At 44.6% G+C, this 24,844-nt stretch overlaps 1 protein-coding gene and 1 long non-coding RNA gene across 3 annotated transcripts in view; one reads left to right on the top strand and one right to left on the bottom strand.

Moving 5' to 3' along the window:
• Window positions 1-22,000, bottom strand: part of LOC125325938 — a 34,026-nt gene extending 12,026 nt beyond the window's left edge. Inside the window, exons 1-4 of one of the 2 annotated variants that reach the window (XR_007203620.1) lie at window positions 19,421-22,000; window positions 18,975-19,043; window positions 15,075-15,133; window positions 12,969-14,069 (exon numbers count right to left, since the gene is read on the bottom strand). This is a non-coding gene — a long non-coding RNA (uncharacterized LOC125325938). Of the gene's footprint in view, window positions 1-12,968; window positions 14,070-15,074; window positions 15,134-18,974; window positions 19,044-19,420 lie in introns of those variants that run through there. The other variant, XR_007203621.1, reaches the window with a different exon arrangement.
• Window positions 10,187-24,844, top strand: part of FGF2 (fibroblast growth factor 2) — a 19,374-nt gene continuing 4,716 nt past the window's right edge. Inside the window, exon 1 of the mRNA XM_048303605.1 lies at window positions 10,187-10,367. Within this exon, the coding sequence (XP_048159562.1) occupies window positions 10,187-10,367 (181 nt within the window). The remainder of the gene's footprint in view (window positions 10,368-24,844) is intronic.

The following is a 24,844-nucleotide window of genomic DNA, read 5'->3' as shown; positions in this document are numbered from 1 at the left end:
GTACTCAGGTTGCACTCAGGTTCACCTTCTCCTTCAGAATATCTGAAACTTTTGTTTGCTAAAGATCACAGTTCCCTGCTGCTCCATTCTGTTCTCCATTCCACAGCCACAGCTGGGAAAAGTATTTATTCTCATCCATGTCTCTGTGGTGAAACTGGCCACTAGGAAAAAAACCAGCGTTCCATAAAAATAACTCTGCTCAATAATAAATTTGTGCATGAGGTCATATTCTTAACCTGAAAATAAATAGCTAAATATTAAGAAAAAAAAAAAAAGGTCCAAGAAAGCAGCAAGCAGTTTATAAGGAAGAAAGGAGAACCACAGTTCAGCAACTAATGAACTAAGGATGCCTTATGGGGTACTTGGTATGCTGTGAGAAGGAGATTGGAATAAATATTTGGCCTTGAAAGTCATCTCTCCAAATATCCTCAATAAAAATGAAGTAGTTGGCATGGCACTGGTGTCACCTTACAGTGTCTGTGATGGTGGGGTTGTGACAGGAGACCTGTTAGTGAAAATTACAGGAATTGTTCAGGATGAGATGAACTCATTTGATGGAGGGCTGTAAAGGCCCTTGTATACTTTTCTTGGGAAAACACAAGTGCTGTAGGTAAAAATATTTCAGTACCTTCATTTGATTGTTATCTGCGTGCGCTAAAAATACCATCTGGAAATGGGTGCCAGAGAAGTCAGTGAGAGGTGCTATTTGAAGGGTGTGAGTAAAAAGTAATGTTACCATAAATTCCAACCAAGTAGGTGAGGTAGCCTGGGGATATATCTTGTGCGCATCCTGTTCTTCCTTCCATACTCTGCATGGGGATTGATATCCCTGCTAACTGTGCATCCAGCCTTTCCCTTGGATGGTGTCCCCACCACCCCTGCTTTGAGTAACAGATCGTGGTAGCTTCAGGGAGGCCAGGGAAGACAATGGGAAGTAAAAACTTTAAAGGAATGCTTCATCACTCTCTCCTTGCTGTCTTCAAATCATCCCAGAGCAAATGTTTTTTTACATCAGTAAAAACAAGGAAGGATGTTGGCTCTGAACTGTTCAAGTGCTACTTAATACGAGCACAGCTTGGCTAGCAAAGCCTGCTCCATGGGCCTGCCTTGGCAGCACCCTCCTGGCTGTGTGTGGACACCCAGGGAGCTGCTGCAGGAGCTGAGCCCCAGGAGCCAGGCTCTGGCAGGCTGCAGCTCTCCCAGGATCCCATCCCCCTGGCACAGCCCCACACGCGTGGCTGCTGTGCGCTCCCAGGAGCTGACAGATGTGACAGATGACATTGTGCTCGCTGCAGGCCCACACAGCTGGGCTGAGTGACTAACCCTGGCTGTTCACCCACACACTGATGTCAGGACAGCAGCCAATAGCTCAGAGTGACTCTCCTTGTCTCTGTGTGTACGTCAGCCACAACAGTGGCAAACCCAACAATGGGCAAGGAAGGAATCAAAGCAAAACCCAACTTCAGACTAGGAGCAACTGATGTAAAATGGGATGTGTAACTCCCATTTCCAGTGAAAGGAATCATCGATATTAGCTCGGCCGTTTTATAATAAATGAATCATTAGATGACAAAGCCCATAAATTGATTCATAAACAGCTGTCCTGTTAATATGAAAACACTGAGATCAATCTGTCTGAAGAACTGCAATTCAATTGTGAATGGAAATAACAGCTAAAATCCAGCATTCATCTTGGCCAGGATGAATTTTACAAAATAAACTTCTGAGCGCATTTCTGAGTTCTATCCATCCTTGCATGTATAATACGTGTATGCAAGCATATGCACTAAAAACGCTGTCTGGCCACCTGGATTTCATTCATTAATATCATTAATTGCAATGAATTTGACTTGGTCTTTGAGGGAAAGACTTCTATCATTGTTTGCTTGCTGAGTTTTTTGTTGTTTTTCCAAGGTACTTGTTGGCTGTGGTGCAGTGACTCAAGGTGTGCGATTAGTCAGAGTAAGAGCCCTCAGTACTTATGGCAATGAAGTTTGCCACATATATTTTTGTTATTTTTCCCTGCAGTGAAGCACTCCTAGATGATGTATGGTTTGGGATTGGTTGCACTTGCTGAGGTAATTGATGCCATGGTACCTACTTTGAAGAAGAATGAAGAGTTTTGTAACTTGAGTTTTGTGGTAGGCAGGTGATGGGCAGTCTGATGGGATTCAGGGAGACTGCCACCCTGCCAAGGAGTGAAATGGGGAGCTGGGAAACTACCATGAGGAGGGAAAGTGCTAGGGGAAAGGAAAATGAAGGACCCTATGTTAAAAATAAGCCATAGGGTTATGAGGATTGGCTGAGGAAGGAGGACATAGGCTTTGAACTTCAAGAAAGGAGGCAGGGATTAAGAAGCAGTGGGGAAAGGAAACCCAGCTCTGGAGCACATGGCTAGGAGCCATAGTGAGATTCAAAGGAAAAGTATCAGAAAAGGACAGAGCTTGGCATGAGGAGCTGGGGAAAGATTTAGAGACAGGCCAAGAACCTGTGCCTGACAGCAGGGGAAGGGAAAAGAACAGGGTGGGGACAAAGGATGAGGAGACGAGACAGGCTGGGGGTGGAGGGTGGGGCAGCCAAGAGAAAGGAAGATGAGTCTGTGCCTATTTCAGTGTCCTCCTGGTTCTCACTCCTGGGTCTGGGATTACACAGCCTTTCCCTTCATCTGCTGTCAGAAGACACTGTCATCCACTGATAACGTGCACACATTGGACTCCTACACAGGAGACAGCCTGCCACAGGGGACAACCTTTCTCTGAGACACAGAGTCACTGTGGCCTGTGGCAAAGCCAGTGGGTCCAGCTTTATCTCCAGTGTCAGCTGGTATCCCCCACAGGGTATGGGTAGGGAATTCGTGAGTTTTAGATCAACAACATGAACAGCTCACAAAGGTTTCAGAGCAAACATTCAGACTCGTAATGGCACCTGTAACTCTTGCTTTTCAGTCTTAAGTCCCTCCTGCTTGGGGTTTGCACCTTCAGCATTCTCTTTAAGGTACAGCTGGTTTTTCCCTAGAGAAGTCTTCCCAAATGCCATGTGAAGTATGAGATGCTGGAATTCATGGCAGTATGAATTCAGCAGTTGAACAAGGCAGTGGTCAGTAGCTGGCCACATTAATGTCAGAGTGAGCTTCCTCTTTAGCATTTGCTGGGGTTCTTGGAGCAGGTAATGCAGCTTTTACAGAAAAATCAACAGGCAAACAGTGAAGTCTGAGGTCCTTCTCCTGCCGCTTGTCATGTAAGCAGTGAGCTCTTCACACAGATACCGAGTTTGTGGCAGAAAAGCAAAATCCATTTGCACAGCAATTTACTATCCCTGGAATAAGGGTTATGTAAAGCAACCCCATTTGCTCTCCACAAAGATAGGCATGTTCTCACAAAATTTCCATGGAGTGCTTGGAGGAAGATTGCACTTGATAAAACTAATGAGGGTGTGACAATGTTTTTTATGCAGGCATTCATTCTCTAATTCTTCCTGAGGAGGAAAAGGATATAAATTATATAAAATAGTGATTCTTATGTAATGAGTATTGCTTTTATATAAAAGAAAACACTGAGCAATTTAACCTCCCAGATGCTTGGAAGTTAGTGATTGCAGGTCAGCTTTGAGATAATAGCCTGGGCAGTGTCGGGAAAGTAATTTTCTGGCAGATAACAGATTCCATTTTGGCATGTGGACAGTGGATTACAGTTCTTTAACCACCACGAAGAGCTGCGCTAAGCTCTGCTCTCTCCCAGAAACAAACAAGATTTCACAAGAGCCAGCTGGCTTCAGTTGCACTTACAGTGCTTGTAACTTCAGATATCGTGGGAGATGCAGTCATGGTGAACCTAAAGACATACAGGGATGGTTTCACAGCTGAGAAAGGGGGGATTGCAGAACGTGTTTGTCCCAAACTGGTCACTGCATGGATGGATGCATTGGGGTGTGGTGGAGCAGTAACTGCATCCACCCCAGCACTGAGTGCTGCCTCAGGCTCATTTGGGAGAGTTCTCCCTCCCTAGAACGAAAAGCTAACACAGCACAAGGGACCACATCATTTCTTTGCACTTCCAAAGGCATTCCAGGGCCTGTCTCTCCTTTCTCAAACACTGCTGTGCTGATACCCTGATCAGGGAACTGTCTTTTCAAGGGCTTAATGTGTTCACGGTGCCACTGGAGCTCTGTGTTCTGCATGTGATGCTTGGTCTGTGACCTGCTACTGCAGGGTGTTATGCTCTGGGGAACCCTTAAGTGGGGCCTAGGTTTGGGAATCCATGGAAACTGTCCTGAAACAAGGAGAAAACAAATGGGAGAGTTGTGACATTCCTTCTGGAATACTATCAGCACAGATTGTTACCGAGAGAGGGGTTTGGGGTTGTTTCTCTGTTCTGGCTGTTTTCTACCTGCCGGCTAATACATCCTACAGAAATGACGCAGAGCAAGGTTTTGGTTGTGCAAGTGGTAGAAATTAAATTCATGATGTAGTAAAATAATATTTTTTTCTTTTTAATGTCCCACTGATCTCATCTCTCCTTGCCCTTCAGTGTGAAATGATGAAAGCTGCATGATGTGGTAACTGCTGTTCCTTGGGAATAGTCTGTCTTTGCTGTATTCCTCCATGACATTACTTTGGCCTCGCACTATAACATACCAGTGAATGGAGAGAGTATTTTCCTCACTTCCACCTATATTTCTATTTCCAACTGCAGTCTTGTGAATAATGTAACATTCTCCAGAATTAGACCATGTGGAAGTTAGGAATTCTATGACCTGTGTATAAGAACCTAATTTAAAAGAGGATACAGAAGAACCTATAACAGAACTTTCACTGTTTCATGATCACTTGCTAGGAGAGAGACAGTGACTGACATTTTTGGCTTGTGGGGGGGTTGTAGTTAATGCGGAAATATTTAGAGTTTAAAATTGTTGCAGGCAGACTTGCTGCAAGCAGCCCTGCGTGATCAGGGGTTGGACCAGATTTGCAGAGGTGCTTTCCAACCTCAACTAGTCTGTGTTTATGTGAAGATCCGCTTCCTAACAGTTTGTGTGTGCTCTGATCAAATGGGATAATGGGTTTCTGAAATGACAACAACCATATAGGCAGGCACTGGCTGTATCTGCCCCACAAGCACTGATTTTCCCCCCAAACATGGGGAAGAAGATCTCCCTCTAATCTCTGAACATGTGTCCAAGCACTTCCAGTGTAAGAGCATTTGCTTTACCTTGTAGCAATACAACAAAATGTGTCTTGAGTCCTGAGCAGGGGCCAAGTTACTTTGGGACACTTTTTGCCACCCTTTCAGTGACATGGGATCAGGAGAGATACATACCTCAATCATGATCTTATGATTATAACGCAATGCTGTGAGAAAGAGATGTGGTTTTATGATAGTTCCTATTAAGGAATCTCTCAACAAGTCTGGATTTCTTTGAAATCCAGTATTAACTGAAATTCTTTGAGTTCACGATGTTTGATTGCAGAGTATTTTTTTAAATTGTCTATTTTTAATGTATATTATCAGTGTTTATACTAACATTGTTTCTTTTCTTAGCCTGGAGTAATTTTGCTAATTTAGATGCATTACTCTCAGTAATGTGGATACAGAGAGAGAGGGTGTGTATATGTGTTTGTATGTACATTAGAGAGAAGGAGAGGGGTGATTTTGCTAATTCTGAACTCTAACCCCCATAAATATTTGTTCTTATGACATTATTTCTCGTTTCTCATAAGCTGAGGTCACTACTGCATCTCTTAGATCTGCAACAGCTGTCAGTGCTTCTAGACAGTATAGATCTTTTTCCAAGTGCAATCATTCTGGACCACATAAAATTTGATTTACTTCCAATTTAGGCCTCACTGCATTGTTCGTTCTCTTGTCTTCAGCTGTGCTGGGCTGTTGTGTTTCCAACATTTGTAAAGACAACTCAAAACAAAGTTTTGGCCATCTGTGGCGTTCTCAGATTAAGCATATATTGAGAAAATTTTATTTAGAAAGACATAAACAAGTGTCCACTGGTGCTTTAGAGGAATAAAGTACTCCTCTGAACTGGAATGGAGACTGCAAGAGGTTTGTAATAGGGAGGAGAGTTTAATTTTCTACTGTTGATGTGATGTCTTTCTACTGTTTGCATGAGAAAAATAAAAAAAGATGAAGAGGGAAAAATAAGCTTTTATTTAAAAGAAATATTGAGGAAGGGTCATAAAGCCATGAGAAAGGTAAATGAAAAGCTGAACTTCTGTTAAAGGATTTTTAAAAGAGTGACCATGCAAGTAGACTTCCCAGGCACTTAATATCGATACATACTTCAAACAGAGAAATTTTGCCTCATAAACTGCACCTACAAAAGTAGGTGGGTAAAAACTGAAGCTGCTTTCTACAGTAACTAATATTTAGAAGGCAAATTTGGTTATAGCCATGTTTGTGGCTGTTTGCTTCCATCATACAAGGTAGGTGCAGCATGTGTTTAAGCTCCTGAGCAAACATATGAATATTAATCCAGAATATAAATACCAGCTCTTGATGGTGAAAAATAAAAGTTCTGAGGAAAAAATTGCTGCTAAATTTTTAAACTCATGCTCAGGCTTTGAAGGAAGGAAATCTTCCTTCCAAATTTAAAGTCAAGCAGTTAATGTACTTAAAGTTTTTGACATTTCCTGTGACAAGTGAGTGTGATTTGTGGGAGACCTTTGGTGTCGATATGTGCTGGGAGATGGATGACTTTTTCCACTGTTAGCTGAGCACGAGACAACACAGGAACAACTTCAGAAGGGACACAGCTTATCCATCTCTTTTTGGCTAATTGCTACTTGGATATGCACCAAAGAGAGGGGTTGGGAAGCCAAGAGCCCGTGGAAGTTGAGAAGCTCTGTGATGGAGTGGAGGCCTGGGCTGATGTTCCATTTCCAGCAGCTGGAAGCATTCCCTGCTGCCACAGTGATACAAACCACCTGCTGAGGTGTCCTCGTGGTGGGAAGATGTGAGCCGAGTGTTCCTCGGTGTCTTTGCTTTCCTGTAGTTCTAAGTGCTTTTCAAGAGTGCGCGGCTTTTTGTTTGCTTGATTTTAATTCTATAGTAAATCAGTTCTTCTGCAGGTTAATTTAGGCTGCTTTTCAAACACCATTTTCATTATTCCTGTGTGAGCAAACTGGAGATGTCATCCTGGTAAACTGTCACAGACATATGGCTGAAACCCCTCTAAAAGCATCTTCTGCGAAAGGGGATTGACATTTCCTGGGCTTGTCATAATGGCAGGATTTGTAGTAGTAACTGTTGGAAAGCTGGGAAAGTTGTTGCACCTTGGATTAAAAATCAAAAACTGATGGAGCTGTTGGAGTTTCTTACTCTTAATTTGGAGTATCTCAATAATTACTCTTGGATTTTTCAGGGTTTTCCTACAATATAATTCAGGTTTGAATTATGTTTACTTTGGAGTGTTTTTCCAGATGTTCTTACTGAGAGTCTGCAGAAATTTAACAATTATATATTGAATAAATGTGATGATTAGATGTGCAGATGAGTGCCCTGTGTTCAGTATGACCCCTGTGTATGAGAGCAGCACTGAATAAAACAGCTTTTTCTCTCTTAGAGCTAAGATATTCCTGTGAGGAGCACGGAATTGGACTCAGATGATCCTTATGGATCCCTTCCAACTTGAGATGTTCTCTGATTCTATTAAAAATTGTACCTGGTTACAAAACAGTGCAGGACAAACAGAATGGTCATAGTTCAAATAAATGGAACAGGCTAGAGAATGGGTCTCTAAGAGGTATTTTTGAAGAAGCAGGAAGGTAGGGTTTAAGGCATTGTAACATGGAGTGTCTTACACAGGCCAAGAGAAGGCTTGTGAAGGGGTTGGAAGCACGGATAACTGATGGTCTGGGTGGAGGGGAAGCAGCTGTATGGGTGTAATTGTGTGGAAGATTTGAGTTGAGGAAGGGTGGTGGAAGAGGCCACAAGAAAGGAAAATGCTTCTGCCAGCATCGCTTTAGTCAATGTTTAAGAGCAATATTAATGACCATATTAAGAGGTTGGACTGCAGAAGAAAGTAGAGTGGAGAAAATAAAACCAGGCGTGTTTTCCATTTGAAGAAGAGAAAGGAAAATATATTAAAAAATATAGAAAGTTGGCAGATCTTGAGGTCAGTGCAGATAGCTTAGGGAATAAGGCTTCCATTTTAGCCTGTAATCTTTTAGTTGTAGGCCCCACACACACAATTCCCAGTGACAAGCTTCTAAAGAGTTCTCAAGCCTCACAATTTTATTGGTAAACTGGATTTTACTGGTTTTCAAAAGGATCATTTGATAAAGAATTTGAGCTGGTTGCCTTACCCACCCTGCCACCACTGGGTTCAGCGCCCTCATGGAGGTCATGGCTCCGAAGACTCTGAGAAATATCAGGACCCTGTCCTGTAAAGCACAGTGTTTACTCTGCAGCTCGGTGACAGGGCATCCAGCTGAGAGCTGTAAACGGCTGCTGTGTGTGTAGGGAACATAGAGTTAAAGGAATGGCTGAGTGGAACTAGGGATGTTTAGTCTTTAGAAAAGTTTTTTGGGTTTTAAGCATTTTGAGATTGCTTATTTGTTTTATTTTTTTAAATAATTCCTTAGAGTTTTAAAAACTACATTTTCACCCCTTCCCTTCATCTACTTGAATCCAGCTTCATCTTCCCTTCATCTGCCTTCCAAGGAAGACAGAAGGACTTTGGAAGTCTCCGTAGTGCAAGGATGCAAAATGCCCTGAACGCGGCTTCTGTTGCAAGAGGAAACAAGCAGGGTCTTTGCCATTGGCTGTGACTGTCCAGAACTCTCAGCTACAGTGGTAACATGGGATTTCCATGAGAAATATGAGGGAGTGTTTGAAGTGGATGGATGGCTGGGGAACCTAGGGAAGGGGGGGGATACTCACGGAGCAACAGGGCTGAAATGCCCATTTGTGGAGCAAGGCAGCAGGTGCCTGCCCCTGTGGCACTGAGGGGGAGCAGCTGACACGGCGTGAACCTGTCTGGACTGGGCCACGCTCTGCCTACTCCCTTCATCATGAGGGTGTGGGAAGCAGCGTGATTGTCACTGATTCTGGTAAAGAATTAAAATTTATGGCTTGCCAGAGGTCAGAGCTGGGAAGGGAAGTGAAGCGGCAACAAAATATCCTTGACGTACTTGCTAGCAAAGAGAATATTACAAACTGCGTGAGCTGCACGCAGTGTCTGCCTTGGAGTTGGTTTGTTCCTGTGGGTTGCTGCATGTTGGCTGTGTGCAAAGACCAGTGCTTGCAGTCCTACTTGGGATTGTCCAGGGCTTCTTGTGCTGCCTTTGAAGCCAGAGAGCTTCCCAAGGTCCAGGCATGAGCAGCCCACTGTTAAACAGGAGATTAGGGGCACAAAGCATGGTTTTGGAAAAAACCCTTTTCATCCAGTTTTGTTGTCAGCCTCAGGCACAAAGTGCATTTGATCGTCAATACACTTTATAAGCTCTGTGCAGATTTGTTTTATTATAGGTGGAAGGCCTGTGCCAGAATTTTCACCTGTTGCCTTTTGCTATTAGTTTGCTCGTGTTGGATGGGAGGAGAACTGGTTTCTGGTGAATGCAGTGGAACAAAACGGTTGCCACGGATTTATTTTAAACACATGTTTCATCATATTGTGATTTAAACAATTTAGAATGGTGCAGAGGCCACATAACTTCTTCTGGTCTAAAATAACTCTCCAGTTACTTTTTTTATAAGGCCAGAGGAAAAGATGTCCGACCGATGTTCGCGGCATCCCGTTTCCAGCGCTGCCGGCAGCGGTGCTCAGCCGGACGGGACCCCGCGCTGCAGGCCGGGGTTCCTCGGCGCGGACACCCGCTGCCACCCCTCGCCCGGTCCCCCGCTGTGGCCGACGCGGCTGTAGAGACGCAGGGAGCGGCCCCCGGCGCGGCGCGGGGGCGGTCGGGGGCGGGGCGCGGCGGGGGCAGCCCGGTGCCGGTGGGGAGTCCGTCCCCGGCGTGCTCGGCTCTGCCGTCTGTCCTGCCTCCCGCTCTCCCGATCCAGCAGCGCCGTTGCGCAGCTCCCGCGGACCGGCGGGGACGGGACGTGTCGGGAGCTCGGCGGGGCTCGCGGCTTGCGAGGCGAGGCTGGACGGCCGGGGTAGGGGCCGAGGCCGCCCGACGCTGGCGGCGGGGGGCGGCGGGGGCCCGGCGCGGCGCGGTGCCGCCGGGGCCCGGCGCATGGCGGCGGCGGCGGCGGCGGGGGGCATCGCCACGCTGCCCGACGATGGCGGCAGCGGCGCCTTTCCCCCGGGGCACTTCAAGGACCCCAAGCGCCTATACTGCAAGAACGGCGGCTTCTTCCTGCGCATCAACCCCGACGGGAAGGTGGACGGCGTCCGCGAGAAGAGCGACCCGCACAGTGAGTGTGTCCCGGGACCACCACGGGCGGGAGGGCGGGCGGCTCCTCGCCCGGGCAGTGGGGCTGCGAGAGGGGCCGTGCCTCGGCCGTCCTGCCCTGCCGAAGCTTCGGCAGCGAGCCCTGCTTGGAAAGCGCCCGTAAATGTGCCGAATGTTCCTATGTGCATAACCGCGAGTACGCAGACGGAGTTAATTCATACCGAGTTAATTCATACACACGTGCTGCAGCGGGTGGTCCCCCACCGGCACCCGCGGAGTGTCCCGGGGCAAAGCCTCGCTGGCGGCTCCGCGTTCAACCTGCTGGGTACACAGTAGAGCTCGTCAGGTGCACAGAGGTTTGGTTACGGGCTTGAAGGGGTCTCGAGTTTGTTTGCGCGGCCCTTAAAGGGGTGTAAGGGCACTTGCCGGCTCCACACGGCGGCGGTGAATGCGTTGGAAGCATCAAGGTACAGAGAAGGTTGTTCTTTTTCCCACTGCGGGTAGGTGCTCCTGAGTAGGAGCTCTTTCGGCATACAGGTACTCTTAGGAACAGAGGGGTAAATCTGGCCAAGGAAGCAGCAGGGTTTATAACAAATTGCTGTCAGACCATCTTTTTGACTTAAAATGTTGCATATTGTGTGGTTCTTTTTTATTTTTTGGTTTTTTTTTTTGGCTAACTTAATTAACGACGGTTCAGCTACAGATAAAACCTATGGATTCCAGCAGCAGCAGGAAGGAGGTCGTCCCTCCAATACATGATCTTTTGAAGGGAGGGAGAGGCTCCTGGGCTGGGAACACAGCCCATGGATTGAGTGGTCACAGGCTTGCAGGGAGCGTGTGGCAGGTTGCTGTTACCAACACAGGCTGCTTTTGGTCCCATGAACCAAATGCCTTTTACAGAGCTCAGAATACTTTGGAAGTGTTCAGTATGGAGGTTTTGTGGATGTAGTGGTGAGTTTTTGATGTGCCTGTGAGGCATTTCCTTCAGAGCAGGTACAGGGAGTTGCTGCCTAGCTGTCAGGTCATCCCAGTGCGATTCCTGGTTGGAGAGAAGCTGTTATTGTGCAGGGCCTGCCTGCAGGCACTTGGCATGAGAAGCAGGTGAAATGCCTTACTAGGATTCTTTATCTGCATTGCACCTGTACTCTGAGTAATGGATGCAGGGACCGGGCTAAACTTGGGGGAGAACAAAGTGAGCAGACAGACCAAAGGTTCTTAATACTACTTTCCACATTGGATATTCACCTTTTGCAAAACAATTAGTTTTACCCAACAATTCCAAAGAAATCCTGTAACAGGAATCCTTAAAGGAAATAAATCTCATTAGTTCATCAGATGTGTCACCTAACCCTAGGAGTAACTATGAAAATGTGCTGGAAACCTACTACAAAGGGAGGTGATGTTGAGTGAAGGATGTACAAGGCTGAAGCTGGATCCAAGACATTGTCATGGCTGTTGGGTTCTTGCCTCATTCCCTGTTTCTGCTTTTGAAAAGTGCAGGTAGTGGTGTGTGTTGGTCTGTGCTCACCTGGCTGAGCCACGCTGCTCTGAGTGGAGGTGGTATTTATCACTGCTGCCTTTTTCAGCATGGAGCTCCCCCTTAATCATCTCTTCCTCCCTGCCTTGTTTTATTATTCTCTCAGTAAAACTAATACTAGTTTTTCATTCTTGAGTCCACTGAATGTGTGTTTTGTCTTCCTGTTGAGCCTTATCAATATTAAAATTTTCAACTGACATCCTGTGCTTTCCTAGTAGTGAATTGTGCTTGAAAATATTTCTAATCTTGATGATACTGCCTTATTCTTCCAGGTTTTTCTGTTTTGATCTGTAGCTGTATTTTTGCTGTCTTTTTTTTTGGGCTCCTCATTTTGCCTCTGTACTTTTTCTTCCCTGCCTCTTCAGTACTATCTGATCACAAGTGTTCTTTCCCCTTTCCTTTGGTGCTTCCCTCTCTGAAGCTCCTCTCTTTTCTGACCTTTTTTCCTCTTGAACAAATGGTGCCAGCAGGTAAAGGAAAACCTGAGTTGTACGTGGGTGATGTGGCCTCTGCCCTGTGCTGCACCAAGTCAGCTCCTCGGGCACCCTCAGCTTGGCACTTGCTGGCCAAGTGTAGAAAACCCTTTTGTTTAAAAAGAGTAGTTTGTAGTGGTACACCTGGGAGCTGCTGGGATTTGCTTCCAGCGAACACACCTGGGGACAGAAATGCCACCACGCCTGAGCTGCTCCCTTGTCCCTTGCTGCCATGCTCTCCTTTTCTCATTATCAGACAGCTCTTGGCTTGTGGCTTTTTCTTTCTTCCTTTCTCTTTTTTTTTTTTTCCTGGAAGAACCCTAGTTCTGAGAAGCAGAAAATAATCAGTGCTTGAAGCATCAGTGAGGCTCATTGCTGGGGCATTGCATGGTTCACATCCTTAGCATCTTTGCTGTAAATACGTCATTCCACACGACTCTGCTCAACTCTGACCTGGTGAGTGCTGCTCTGTGGAAGTCCCTGTGAAATCTCATGGTATTCCTGGCATGGCAGAAGGCAATAAATCTTGGCCAGTGTGAGAGGACTTTAAAAAAGAAATTAGCAATGCAAATATACACCTCAAGTAATTCAGGGTGATTTTCTTAGCTGAGCAAAAGGTTTTTTAAAGTGGTTTTGAAAAGAGAATACCATGTCTTTGCACAATTTGGTTTAGAAATAATGAAAGGACAGTTCGTAGAGATACTTGTGGTTGCTGCTATTCTTAGGAATTAATTATACAAAATAACATTTCAGTAGCACATCATCCTTACTTTTAAAGGAAGTTCTTATTTTAGAAGGCAAATTACTGTCTCCTTACGTTTCAGACCAAAGCTTTAATACTACAAACAAATTTCCATGATCCATGTCCTTTTTTGTTCCCCTCCTCCTTCCTCTATTTGACATACTTATCTGTTTTATGTCATGGCATGGTTTTATACTCACCCCACTCACATTCATTTATTCATAATTGTGTGGTTAATGAAATTAAGAATGGAAGTTGACGTCCTGCGTGCTGGAGGATTGGGATCATATGATTCACACAGCTGAAAACCAGGACAGGGCATCTTCCATGGCCTTTATTGCCACATCTGACGTGTGTGCTGCAGTGACTCCAGTGAAGTGCCCCTTCGGACACACTCTGGGGACTCCATCCTGAGTTTTTTCCCTTGAAGAAGTACTTTCAGGCAAACAAGAAACAGAGGGCGCTTGCTGAGAGTTTTGTTGTTTAAAGCAAAACAAAAAACATGGCTGTTTTTTTGTTGTTGTTGATCAACAACTTTTGATTTATGCCCTAGAAAACATACAAAGAACGCAGTGTTTTTGGAAAGGCTTCTAGAAACTCTCCAGAGGTGTTTCCCTCAAAGAGGCTACAGTACTGGTGAGGGGAGAAAAGCATGGGGAATGGAAAGAGAACACTTATCCATACATATAGAACATATCTAGTAGTACAGCTGGTTCCTTTCACAGTTCCCCTAAATGAGGAATGGTTGGCATTTATGCATTTCCAGAATTTCTTAAGCAGGTTTGTTTCATGATGAGCATAACCCAAGACAGTATCCAAAGAATCCCGAGCCATTCTTGTCCACTCCTTAATGAGGTGACAAGGCTCCAGCCTCTCACTTGGAAAGGATTCAGCTGTGTGAGCTCAGTCAACCGTGCAGATGTCTGAAATACCTTCTTCCTGCTCAGTACCTCTCTCCTCTTCCATAAATATCTGAAGAAAATGTAAAATAGGGTAGTACTGGTCCAGGAAAATTTCTTATGAAGGTTCCTTTTATAAGTAGTTGTTAATGTTAAGATTTTGACTTTTCTCTTACACAACATTTAAATGGTTGTGGAAAGACTCTGCTGAAATATAGGCTGACTTTTAGAGCAGCTCAGTGAAGATGATGAAAATCTGATCACTGATCAGATTTCAGGGAGAAAACTCATGGTGATCCTCAGAAAGAGGAAGCTGAGCAAATGTCAGGAAGTGTTTTCGTAAGAAGGTTCAGTACCTGGTGTTTAACTTTTATAGGTGCATATGTTGTTGGGGACTTGGAATATCTCCTTTCCCGTTTTGGTGTCCCAAAGACATAGCCAGAGCTGTTGACAGGGCAAGATCTGTTCCAAATCTTAGCACTAAGTGAGAGGTGACTCTTCTTTTAAAAAAACCCTGCCCCTTAACGTTCAAATACATGGCTTCTACCCAAGTCCTTCTGGAAACACACTCTTTCTGCATTACTTTTAATCTGTTGCGCAGACCTTAACTGCTTTGCCAAGTACGTTGTGGCATAGCCCAGAAATTCCTCTTGGCTCCTGGATGTAGCTGCCTTTAGGGGATGAGGTAGCAGAGACACCCCGTGTGAAAAAGTTGGGAATGTGCTTTGTTCTGCTTCTTTTGTCATAGAAATACCATCATGTTCCTGCATGGTCCTGCTCAGGGGAGGATGCCCTCTCATCTGTCACGTGTGTGCTAATCCTCTATCCCGGATCCTAGTGGGTCTTGCCCACCCCGGAGCTGTGTGATCCAGTAGCAGGTACACTCTAAAGGTGGACCGAGGCAATACAAGATGTCTCCAGTGGGCAGTGAACTGTCCTGTCCCTCCCAGCTGTTTTCTGCCCAGTTTGGAAGTGGGGAAGGTTCCAAGGGCACCACCACACACAGGTACACTAGAGGGCAGGATTTAGCCCTTAAATTGTGTCACTTTGGAAATCAGGAGTGTTTTTAGGTACTTACATAGTCTTGTTTGCAGGAAAATGATAATCCAACTCCTGTTAGCCACTGCACACCCAGAGCTGGAAAAGACAAATACAGATAACATGTAGTGAGATCAGGGGGCTGCTGTTGGTTTTTGTTTGGTTCATAAATGCTTAAAATTTTTGCAACTGATTCTAAGAAAAAGTTTATCTGTAGTGGGGTCATATTTAAAAGCATTTTATAGAAAGTGAATGATGTTAGTAACTCAACCTGAATTTTAAATCATAATCCTTTCAGTGTCACTTTGTTTCTGTAAGCTTTCCCGAGCTCCCCTGGATTACAGATATGGCAGGCAGTTCTAATAAATAATTATTTGATCATTATGGTTTTTAGCACTCTTAGGAGATTGCCCTGGGATCGCTGGCCATCTTTTTCAGGATACTTGGGCGGTGATGGATTGTGCTGAACTGGTTAATGACCCTGGAGTTAATGGTGCTCTTGGCTGTCGGTGACAGCGTGTTTAGAGCAGTTATCTAATAAAACCAAACCAGACTCAATGCAGTCCAGAGAATGCTCAAGTTACTGTTGCTGGAGAACATACATAAGTGTATGGAATCTGTCAATTGAATATCTATACCAAGCAATATTTGAAATGTTTATGGCTTGATTTTGAAGGCTTAAAGTTGGTAATGAGATAGTGTTTCAATCCTGATGGAGAGTTAATAGCCTTTGCTTTTGTTAGTACCTGTTTAAGACTATGCATTTCAAAATAAAGCAACTCTCTCCTCCTTCATTGTTTTCAGTAGTGTTTGGTGACAATATACGGGTAAACTTTTTCCTGTCTGCCTCTTCTGCTGCCTCCAGACGTGTCAATAAAAATGTTAAAAGGGCAACTCTCTGGAGTGCTGGTGGCATTTTAGGGTTATTATCTTACGTAGTTCTTTGTTTGTTCAGGGTAGGGCCAGATTTTGCCTGGAGCCTGATAGGATCAGCCGAGAATACAAATGAGATGATGTCTGCAGAGTTGGGTGGAGGTCGTCTTGCAGGAGCTGTCATGGTGCTCTGTTGGTGGAGTGACCTGGGTGAGCCTGCCACTCATGTTTGACTTTTAGAGCTTGAAACCACATTGCCCGAATGATTCAAAGGATAAGGTTACTGAGGGTACTGGGAAAGGGCAAAGTAGGGTGCAGATGCCATGTGCAGTGGCAGTGTGGTGAAATTCTGCTCTTGTGCTGCAGAGATCAGTGGCATATCTGTTACCTTTTGATGGGATTTCAGTAGGTCTCACAAAACCACAATCATTAGCATTCCTGGAATGTGCAAGTCACAAAATCCCAGTACCCGCGGCTATGGAATCCTGTATGGTGGTGTTTTGTAAGAGTAGGGAGCGATGTCAGCTGTGATACAGCTCGAAAATATTTGTAGTCTGTTTCTTGGTTCTTTCCTTTCTACTCTCAGGCTGGCCCACAATGCCTGATGCAAACGTACCTATTATTCCCAGACGCCCTGTGCCATTCTGTGGGGGTGTAGCTTTGGGTTTATTTTTGCTGATAAAGGATGTCCTTAACATACTCGAGTGTGCAGTTGCCACAATACCTCAATCTGTGCTTGGGGGAAGGTCAGAGTGTTACCTCTGGGGACTGGCACCAGTTTTTTAGCAGACTATCTTTTCTTGGTGTTTCTGGGTACTGGGCTAAAAATCTTCAAGTGTTTAATTTTAATCCACATGCCCATCACTGAAATGTCAAGAGAGGTGTGAGAGCTGGTGCAAGGGTGGTGGTAGGAGCCTGAGGCTGGGAGTGTGGAATGGAGGGACACAGAATGCCCCTCTCCAGTGGCAGCTGATTGTCACTGCCTGTCCTGTGGTGCCATGTCCTGACCCATCTCATCTGTTAAAATGCAGGACAGGATACAACATCTTCCCAGAGGGATGTCTTGAAGAGTCCATGCAGTTGTCACTATGTTTTATTTCAGGTTAGAATAGTACTTTTGGGACTACATTACAGAGAATGTTCATACAGTCCCACAACTCTGGGAAGACCAGCGGAGAGACCGACATTCCTGAGTGTAGGGAACCACACCTGTGGAGTGGTTGTGTGCAGTTTCTCCATGAGGCCTGCTGGTACCTGTGGGAACAGAGATGGATGCAAAACGAGGAACATGGGTTAGTGTGGAGAAACAGCCACTGGGGGCCATATAGGGGCTGTATGGGAGAGGCTGGCACTTCTGTTGAGCAGTCTCTAGGGAATCCTGCTGCACAGACCTGTTAGGCTGAGCAGCTCCTGGGAAATAGTATGTGGATTCCACCTGTCATGGAGCAGTTGGGATAAACAGTTGAACGTGCTCCTGGCCATGCCTCGGAGTAAGTAAATAGGAAGGATTCATTTTGTGGTTTTTACAGATGTTTACAGATCCACTATGGATGTTTTGCTAATGGTAATGTAGTTCATTCAGGAAAATGGAGGAAAAAGATGTACAATTCTCACGTCCTTAGAAATGCAGGAATTCCTCAAAGCTGAAGAGGTGCTCAGAACTGCCTCGTTGCCAGGTGCTATTTGTTTCAGTCCTAACCTTCTGCTTGCTTTACTGCTTCAAGCAGTAGCATCTTCCAGAGCACTTAACTGTGCTACAGCAAGTATCAGTGGTGGTAAGGTGTTTTCCAGTGATCAGGCTCTAGTCCCATGGATCAATATTGTCTGTGTGATGTTTTATTAGGAGAAAACGCTGCTAGGAGTGGGATGCCTGGCTGCTGCTTTGATGTGGTTAGGGTGAGACAGTGTGATGGCCAGTGCTTGTAGCTGGTGTACTTCAGGAGCATCTTCTTGCAGGGATGTCAGGAGCATTGTGGACATTGAAACCATCACATAGATCTAAACCAGAGTATGAGCACTAGCGATGGTCTGGCTGAAGCAGCAGGGAGCCAGGTAGGTTCTTCCAAGCTGCAAGGTCTCTCTTGAAAGCTTCCAAGGTCTCTCTTTTGTTGTCAGCAAAGTGCTCGTGTCCCTTCTTAGTATGGTGAATGTCTTCAGAATAAAAGTGAGGAGTGTTACCCAAATATGCACTGTGTGTTTTATTTTCAGTTAAGGAATTTGGTTTCTTATAAAGAAAACTCTTTACTCAAGCAAGGCTGCATTCAAAAGCAAATTAGAGTCTTTTTGTGAAGACTGGGATCCATTACTGAGCTGGGTCAGCAGTGATTGACAACTCTTGTCCTTCACTGCAGTGCCTGCTGTTCCCCTGTGGATGCTTTATTTAAAGGTCAGCACAGGGTGGTCGCACAGCTTGATGGAAGGGGATGAAATAGGAGGATGAAGTAAGACTCTGGGCTTAATGTGGCATTTGCACTGTCCTTGCAATAAAGGAGATGGGCAGGCACCAGTGCAATACTGTGTGTGCACATGCATGGCTTTTGATTGGGGTTTTCTTTTGACTTTTTGCATAAATATTTATTAAAGTCTCAGTGATCAGTTTCACTGGTATTGGAGACAGGGGAAGTGCAAACCCAGCGTAGTCACTGTCTCAACCTTTTGGCCAGGTTAAGAGCAATCAGCTCTAAAAGGCAGCTTAATTCACAGGAGCTCCTCTGTATGGGGTTGTTCCTTCTTGCTCCCCCTGTCTGCTGTGCCGTCTCTCTACACCCTGGTGCCTGATGGAGTTCCTCTTTCACCAGTGTGCTCCAGACTCTCTGATCCAATTTACTGATTCTTCTTGGCATTCCTAAAATCCAGCTTTTCCTTTCCAACTGTGACAGTGAGGCTTACTGAGCCTATGGGTTGGCAGTGTCTCACCACTGCTCTGGCAGTCTTTTCCTTTCATCTCATGTGTTACTGCTCCGACATCAGTCACAGCCCTGAAATACTGAGTACTGCTGAGTAGTTGTGTGAGTTGTACCTGGAGGACGGACACCACAAAATACCTTCTAAAAATGAGACATTTTACCTTTTCCATCTTCTGAAATGCCGTTCCGTGTTTGCCTTAGGTTGTCCCTGGTTTTATGTGCTTGTTTTGCTGCAAGTGAAAAACAGGCCATAGTTACAAGATGAGTGAACGCACAGTACACATAAAGCCGAATTTCTGCAAGTTCTGTATGTGTCTTCTGATATGGCTGAGTTGGCTGAACAATTGCACCAGCTTTGTTCTAAAGTTGAGCACCCAAAAGTGGTTATTCTACGATTTACTTCAGTGAATACTAAATGAAGCGAAAGCAAATGAAAGCAACATGGGGGATTGCCTTACCCTTTCTAAGAAAAGCCCTTTAGGAAAAGTCTTAAAAAAACTACATGTGAGCAGGCATGCACTATTTTCATAAGGAAACCCTGAAACATTTTTCTAAATCAAGAATTTGGGGTGAAAATACTGGTAATTTGGAGACTAAGCTTTATTACCTGTACCCAGTAATGAATGAAGTTCTTCTCTGGTAAAGTTAGGTATTTTTTCTGTTTGGTTTTGCTCTCTTGACTTCCAAAGATGCATCAGTTCATCTGCAATGCCAAGGAGTCAGCAAACAGTGTGGCAGAAGGCATTTAGAAGGGTTTTACATGACGGTGACTTGGAGTTTCTGGCGTATTAAATCCTTTCATAACTCGAAGCAATTGCTGTTTACTTTACTCGGCAGCACAAAATGCCCAAGTTGTGCTTTGTAAGCAGAATCCAGAAACTCTGGATTTGCTTTTGCATGACATTTTTAAAGGGCTTGATTAGGTTTGATGAACCAGATTATGCGAGCTGTGAGAAATGGAGAAGCGTGGCTGTGCGTGTTTTACATGTGGGCACACAGGCAAGGAGCACAGTGTCACACTGGTGCCAGAAGTGTTGGATGTCACACTGTTCTGAAATTACTGTTCTGCAGGATGACTTTACTGTCTTTTATATGAAATTTATAGGGAGCACCAGAGAATGCTGTGTATTTGGTAATCAGTGTTTCGTGGGGAGGATTCCCAGTGCCACAGGTGCATGTTAGGTAGAGCTGGATATTTGTAGGAATTGATGTCAAGATATAAATCAGAATAGGTGAGTAACCTGAAAAGGGAAATAATTTCCATTGTATTCACTATCTGTACTACTTAAAAAGGTGAAAACTCTTAAATAAATCTGGGAATGTTCATGTTAATGTGGTTGATTAGATTAGCGGGTCGATGCTTAAACAGTTACACAAATTACTGTTCTGCTTAAAGCCTTGGTTTACTCTTAAGTGTAACCGGAACTTCCTGAAGTGTTTTTGTTTCAGGAGTGTGTATTTTTGTTGTAGATGTTTACATTTTGGAGACCTTGGGTCTGTCTGCGAGTGGTTTTATGCCTCTGGCTGGTAAAAAGGAAAAAGATACACTTAGAATGTTGTCATGCAAGAGCAAAGAAATGTGCCTTTGTATGGGAGTGTGACTCACTGTTTCTCACTGTGACACTCCGTGTGCTTGATTGTTTTTGTTGCAATCCTAATGGTTTGGTTTATTAGCAGCCCACCTCTCCTGGTAAGATTTGCTGGCTGTTTCTCATCTCTGTTTCTCCTCTCTCCCCCTCACGTGTGTTCCAGGTTTTAGGCAGCGTGTGCTTCAGTGACTCTGGCAGTGGCTCAATTTTGCCATGAGCGTATGAAAGTGAGCAAGTCGTTCTCTTGTTCGCGGTCTGAAGACTTGAGGATGCCTCGTATGTCAGCGCTTATCAAATAGCAGATGTTAAATTGCTTAGTGTGCCTTTGAGAAAGAGATATCAGAAACTGTCAGAGACTGTTGTGGGACAGAGAGACAAAGATTTTTGTAATTCCTGGAGATATGTTACAGTAGGCATCACCAGCTCGTGGGCTCGGGTTTGGATCTGGTCCAGCAGGCAGGAAATGCCAGAATGGGGGTGTTAATATATGTATGTTTGTAAATGCATGTGTAGCTTTGAAGCAGCCCCTGGGTTTGGGAGGGTTTGACGTGTTAGGTGTGGAGCAAGCACGTCTGACTCCTTGTGTTTTGCTTGGACACCTGTCTGGGACTAGATGTTGCCCCCGAGCATGAAGGAATGGCCAACTTCAGCCACAGAGTATGGCAGAGCGGAAATTCGGCTGTAGGGTGATGCATTTAGCGAAACGTTGTTGAGTCTCACTTTTCCCTTCCTTTTCTTTGTGAACTTCCTTGCATTTCTGATGCTTATTCCCTCTGGAGCTGACCCACCTCTGCAGTGAGACTGCAAAATAGCTGCTTTGTGCTTTCCTGTGGGCACGTAGGTGCAGGAGGGTGGGCGATGGGAGCTGGCGCTGCAGCTTCACCGCAGTGTCACTCGGGGGCCTCGTGGAAGGATTTTCCTTACAGGGCCTCTGCAAATATGTTGGAGATGGGCCCTGAGCCTTTGGCTGGGGCTGAGCTTTTCCACAGCAGACTGTAGTAACACTAGTCATTGATCCAGAGACGTGCAGCCTGGGATTTTTGGGGGGTACAGAAACTCTCCCTTCTCATAAACTGAGAGGCGTTTTGCTTGTGACCTTTTTAGTTCCAATAAAGCAGCTGAGTATTAGCGAAAACAGGGGTTGAAATAGTATCCAATTTGTCTTCTCTTCCCCTGAGCTGCTCCCTTAGCTTCAGTGTGGCAAGCAGAGTTCTCACTGTGAAGTGATGGAGGCTCTTGAGCAGGAGGCTGAACTAGACAGAGTCCTTCTGACCCGAGTTTTCTGTGATTCTGGTACTGAGGCTGGTACTCGTAGCTTTAGTCTGCACTGAAGTCTGTGGGTGGGCTGTTTGCTAGGTGTGTTATAGTGAAAATGCAGCTGAGGCTGTAATCAAACCTTTATTTGCTGTGTAAATGTGTGCAAAGCCAGAGGCTCATAGTTGGTTTTTACTTTAAGGTTTCTCTGATATAGTGGTTAGAGTTCCCATTTCCTTGTGGAGGAGTAGGAAAATGGGGATTTTATGAATCCCTTTGGCTAATACATCCTCAAATTCCACCTACTTCAGATGTGTGTTTGCCTCATGCTCCAGTACAGCACCCTCCTGTACTGCCCTTTACCCTGCCCCATCTTCACTGCTCTTTGCTTTTTTTGTCTGCATTTTATTTTATTTTATTTTATTTTATTTTATTTTATTCCTAATGTGTTTGTCGCTTTCTCTTCTCCCTGTGACCTTTATTTTCCCTTTTCCTTACTGATCCTGTGGCATTCTCCTGCCCCAGAACATCTTAGCCAGTGCAGCTGCTGTGAGTGAAATACCAGCACGTGGTTTTGCTCACAGGGATTGCCCTGGGTGAAGGGCTTGCCAGCAGATTCCCACTGGATGTCAAAAGGTAGTACTAGCACAGCCGTGAGCAACTTCCAGAATGTGCAGCTCTGTTTTTCTGAAGTATTAAGTTGGGAGATTTTGCCAAGCTCTTTGAAATGAACCACTTTTGAAGGAGATTTTTGGCCAAACCCTTTGTGATGCAGAGCAGTGAAACCATTTGGGACCATTTAAGTTGCGCAGTGTAACTGGGTCTGGGCCACTCTAAAGCTTTGGTTTGTTAGAACTGTAAAAGGGCCTGAGAGTTTGCATTGTACGTGTGATTTTCCAGTTCTAGTGCTCAGAACAATAAAAGTACTTTTGGAAAATGTCCATGTTTTCTCTATTCTCTGCATTTGCTAACAGCTTTCCTGTCTAGCTACTTGTCCTTATAATTATTTTCTGCACTGGACTCTGCAAAACTGCCTTGGAATTTTTTTTTTTTTTTTTTTTTTTTTTTTTTTTGATCTCTAAGAAAAGCAAGGAAGATCCATTTTTTAACAGAAATCTGAAACCTTGCTGACCACAATGCTATTAAAGACCACTTTTCAACTTCCATATTCTTAGAAAAGTCTCTCCGAGTTGTGAAATGCCCATTTGTAAGCCTCTTAAATACACTGTTCAGTTTAACTGGCAGCTTGTACATCTGTCCTGGCCACATATCCTGTGAAAGAGCATTTCAGTGCCTTTTGCAGTGTGGTCCAGCTTCCTTTAGTGCCACAAGTTGTACTGGTTCCAGTGGAAATATGGGTTGGACAGTGTAGCTCATGGTGTTGTTCAGCCAGAACATCAGTGAATATGAATCTCTAACAGAACCTCTGTGTATTGTTGGGAAAAACTGTTCCCTCTCTATCCATTTTTATAGTACTGGAAGGCACCATAGATTCACTCGAGCTACGTCACTCAGAGTTTCTCTGCTGGTGTAAAAGTGCATTTGTACATCTTGCAATTCATTCCTTCTTACTTGGCAGAATGATTCTATTAAGCTTATTATGATAGAAAAGAAAGTCTTTAATAGGAGCTGTAAATTTCCTCAGTCCTTTGAGTTGGTTGTACTGTTTTATTTAATAACTTGGTGATGACCAGTTATTTATTTAAAAACTGGTGAAGCCCCAGCCCTGGGGATGTTATCTCAGCAGGCGAGCTCTGTGTTGTCACAACACCAGCAGGCATCAGGCAGAGCCTTGTGCTTGGGTTCCTCGTGGATTGCAGGGCATGAACGGGAACAGGGAAATAACTCACTGCTGTGCTAGAGGGGCCCTCAGAGGATTGCAAGAATATCTGGGAAAATGGGCCTTTTTAGCCCTTGGTTAAGGAGCTCTTTCATAACAATCTCTGCTACTTTTTTTGGGCTACAGATGTCTTAATTATTTGACATTCATGAATCGGGTTTTGAGGTTCAGTTGTGCTGAGAACAAGTATTGGGAGTAGATGTGAAATGATGAATGGAGTCTGAACTGTTGCTGTTGGTGATTAAAGGCTGCAAAAGATGCAGATCATCGGTGTCAAGTGATACATTTCTCTAACAACCAGTTTCGTTGGAGTGAGTTAAACCTAAAATTGTCACTTCTGGTGATGATCATGTGGTCAAAATGTGTTGGATTAGTAAGGCTGTGTTGTATCTTGGCATCTTCAGCTCAGTGTAACCCTGTGGCAAATATTCACTGCATTAATAAAGCCATAAAATAATGCTGAAACCTGGAAAACTCACAGTATTACTCTGGCTCTGTTTGTTCATGTGTTTTTGGAGTTGGAGAGGAAAATCCAGTGAAGCTGATTTTCATTTTGGGGCTTTGAGTATTGCAGCTCTTTTCAAACTCTGCAGGAAAACCTTGGGGATTTTTTTTCTTCTCACAAGCTTCTCCAAACTATACAAATTTTTACAGGACTTAGAAACCTTTACCAGAAGTTTATTTTCACAGAATTTGAACTTCTGGCCTGGTGTGATGTTGTAGGATTTCGTGTGTGTTTTTGTCCAGAGAAAGTCATGAAGCATAATAAGTCAGTACTACAGTAATTAATATTAATTTTCAGCTGTTCCACAGCTGTTTCTTGTTAAGTGTGTGGTGAAAGCTGTGTGCTTGGGCACATCTCAAAAGTCTATTTCCCACAGTCCCTGCCCAGAGCACTTTTCCACATTGTAGCTTCCCCAGAGGCTAAGGAGTTACACTGAAGTGTTTGGAGCTGTTCACAAGTCTGATTTTGGCCTCATAACTTGTGAGGGCTGTATTTTGGATACTTGATTCTGAGATGAAATTGCGCCTGACTTTTTACTTGTACCCTGAAAAAGGGTTTGCAGCAATTACCCCAACAGTTTCATGTCCCTGTATTCCTGTTGTAGGAGTTTTGGTTGGTTTCTTCAGTGCTGTCTCTTTTTCCCTTCCACAAAAAGCCAAATAAGCAACAACCTCTCTCTGAATCTCAAGAGATGCTCTTTCTCCAAAATTTACAGTCACTTCAGGCTTTTATTCTGGTGGCTGAAAAGCCCAAGCTATTTAAAACTGCATCTCCAAACAGAATAAAGTACCTGCTGCACCAAAGCAGGTGGGTGAAGGGAGCTCTTGCCCGAGATGTTGTATA

This window comes from Corvus hawaiiensis, chromosome 5 (genome assembly GCF_020740725.1).
Source record: "Corvus hawaiiensis isolate bCorHaw1 chromosome 5, bCorHaw1.pri.cur, whole genome shotgun sequence".
NCBI lineage: Eukaryota > Metazoa > Chordata > Aves > Passeriformes > Corvidae > Corvus > Corvus hawaiiensis.
This window is presented reverse-complemented; position numbering and strand designations above follow the sequence as displayed.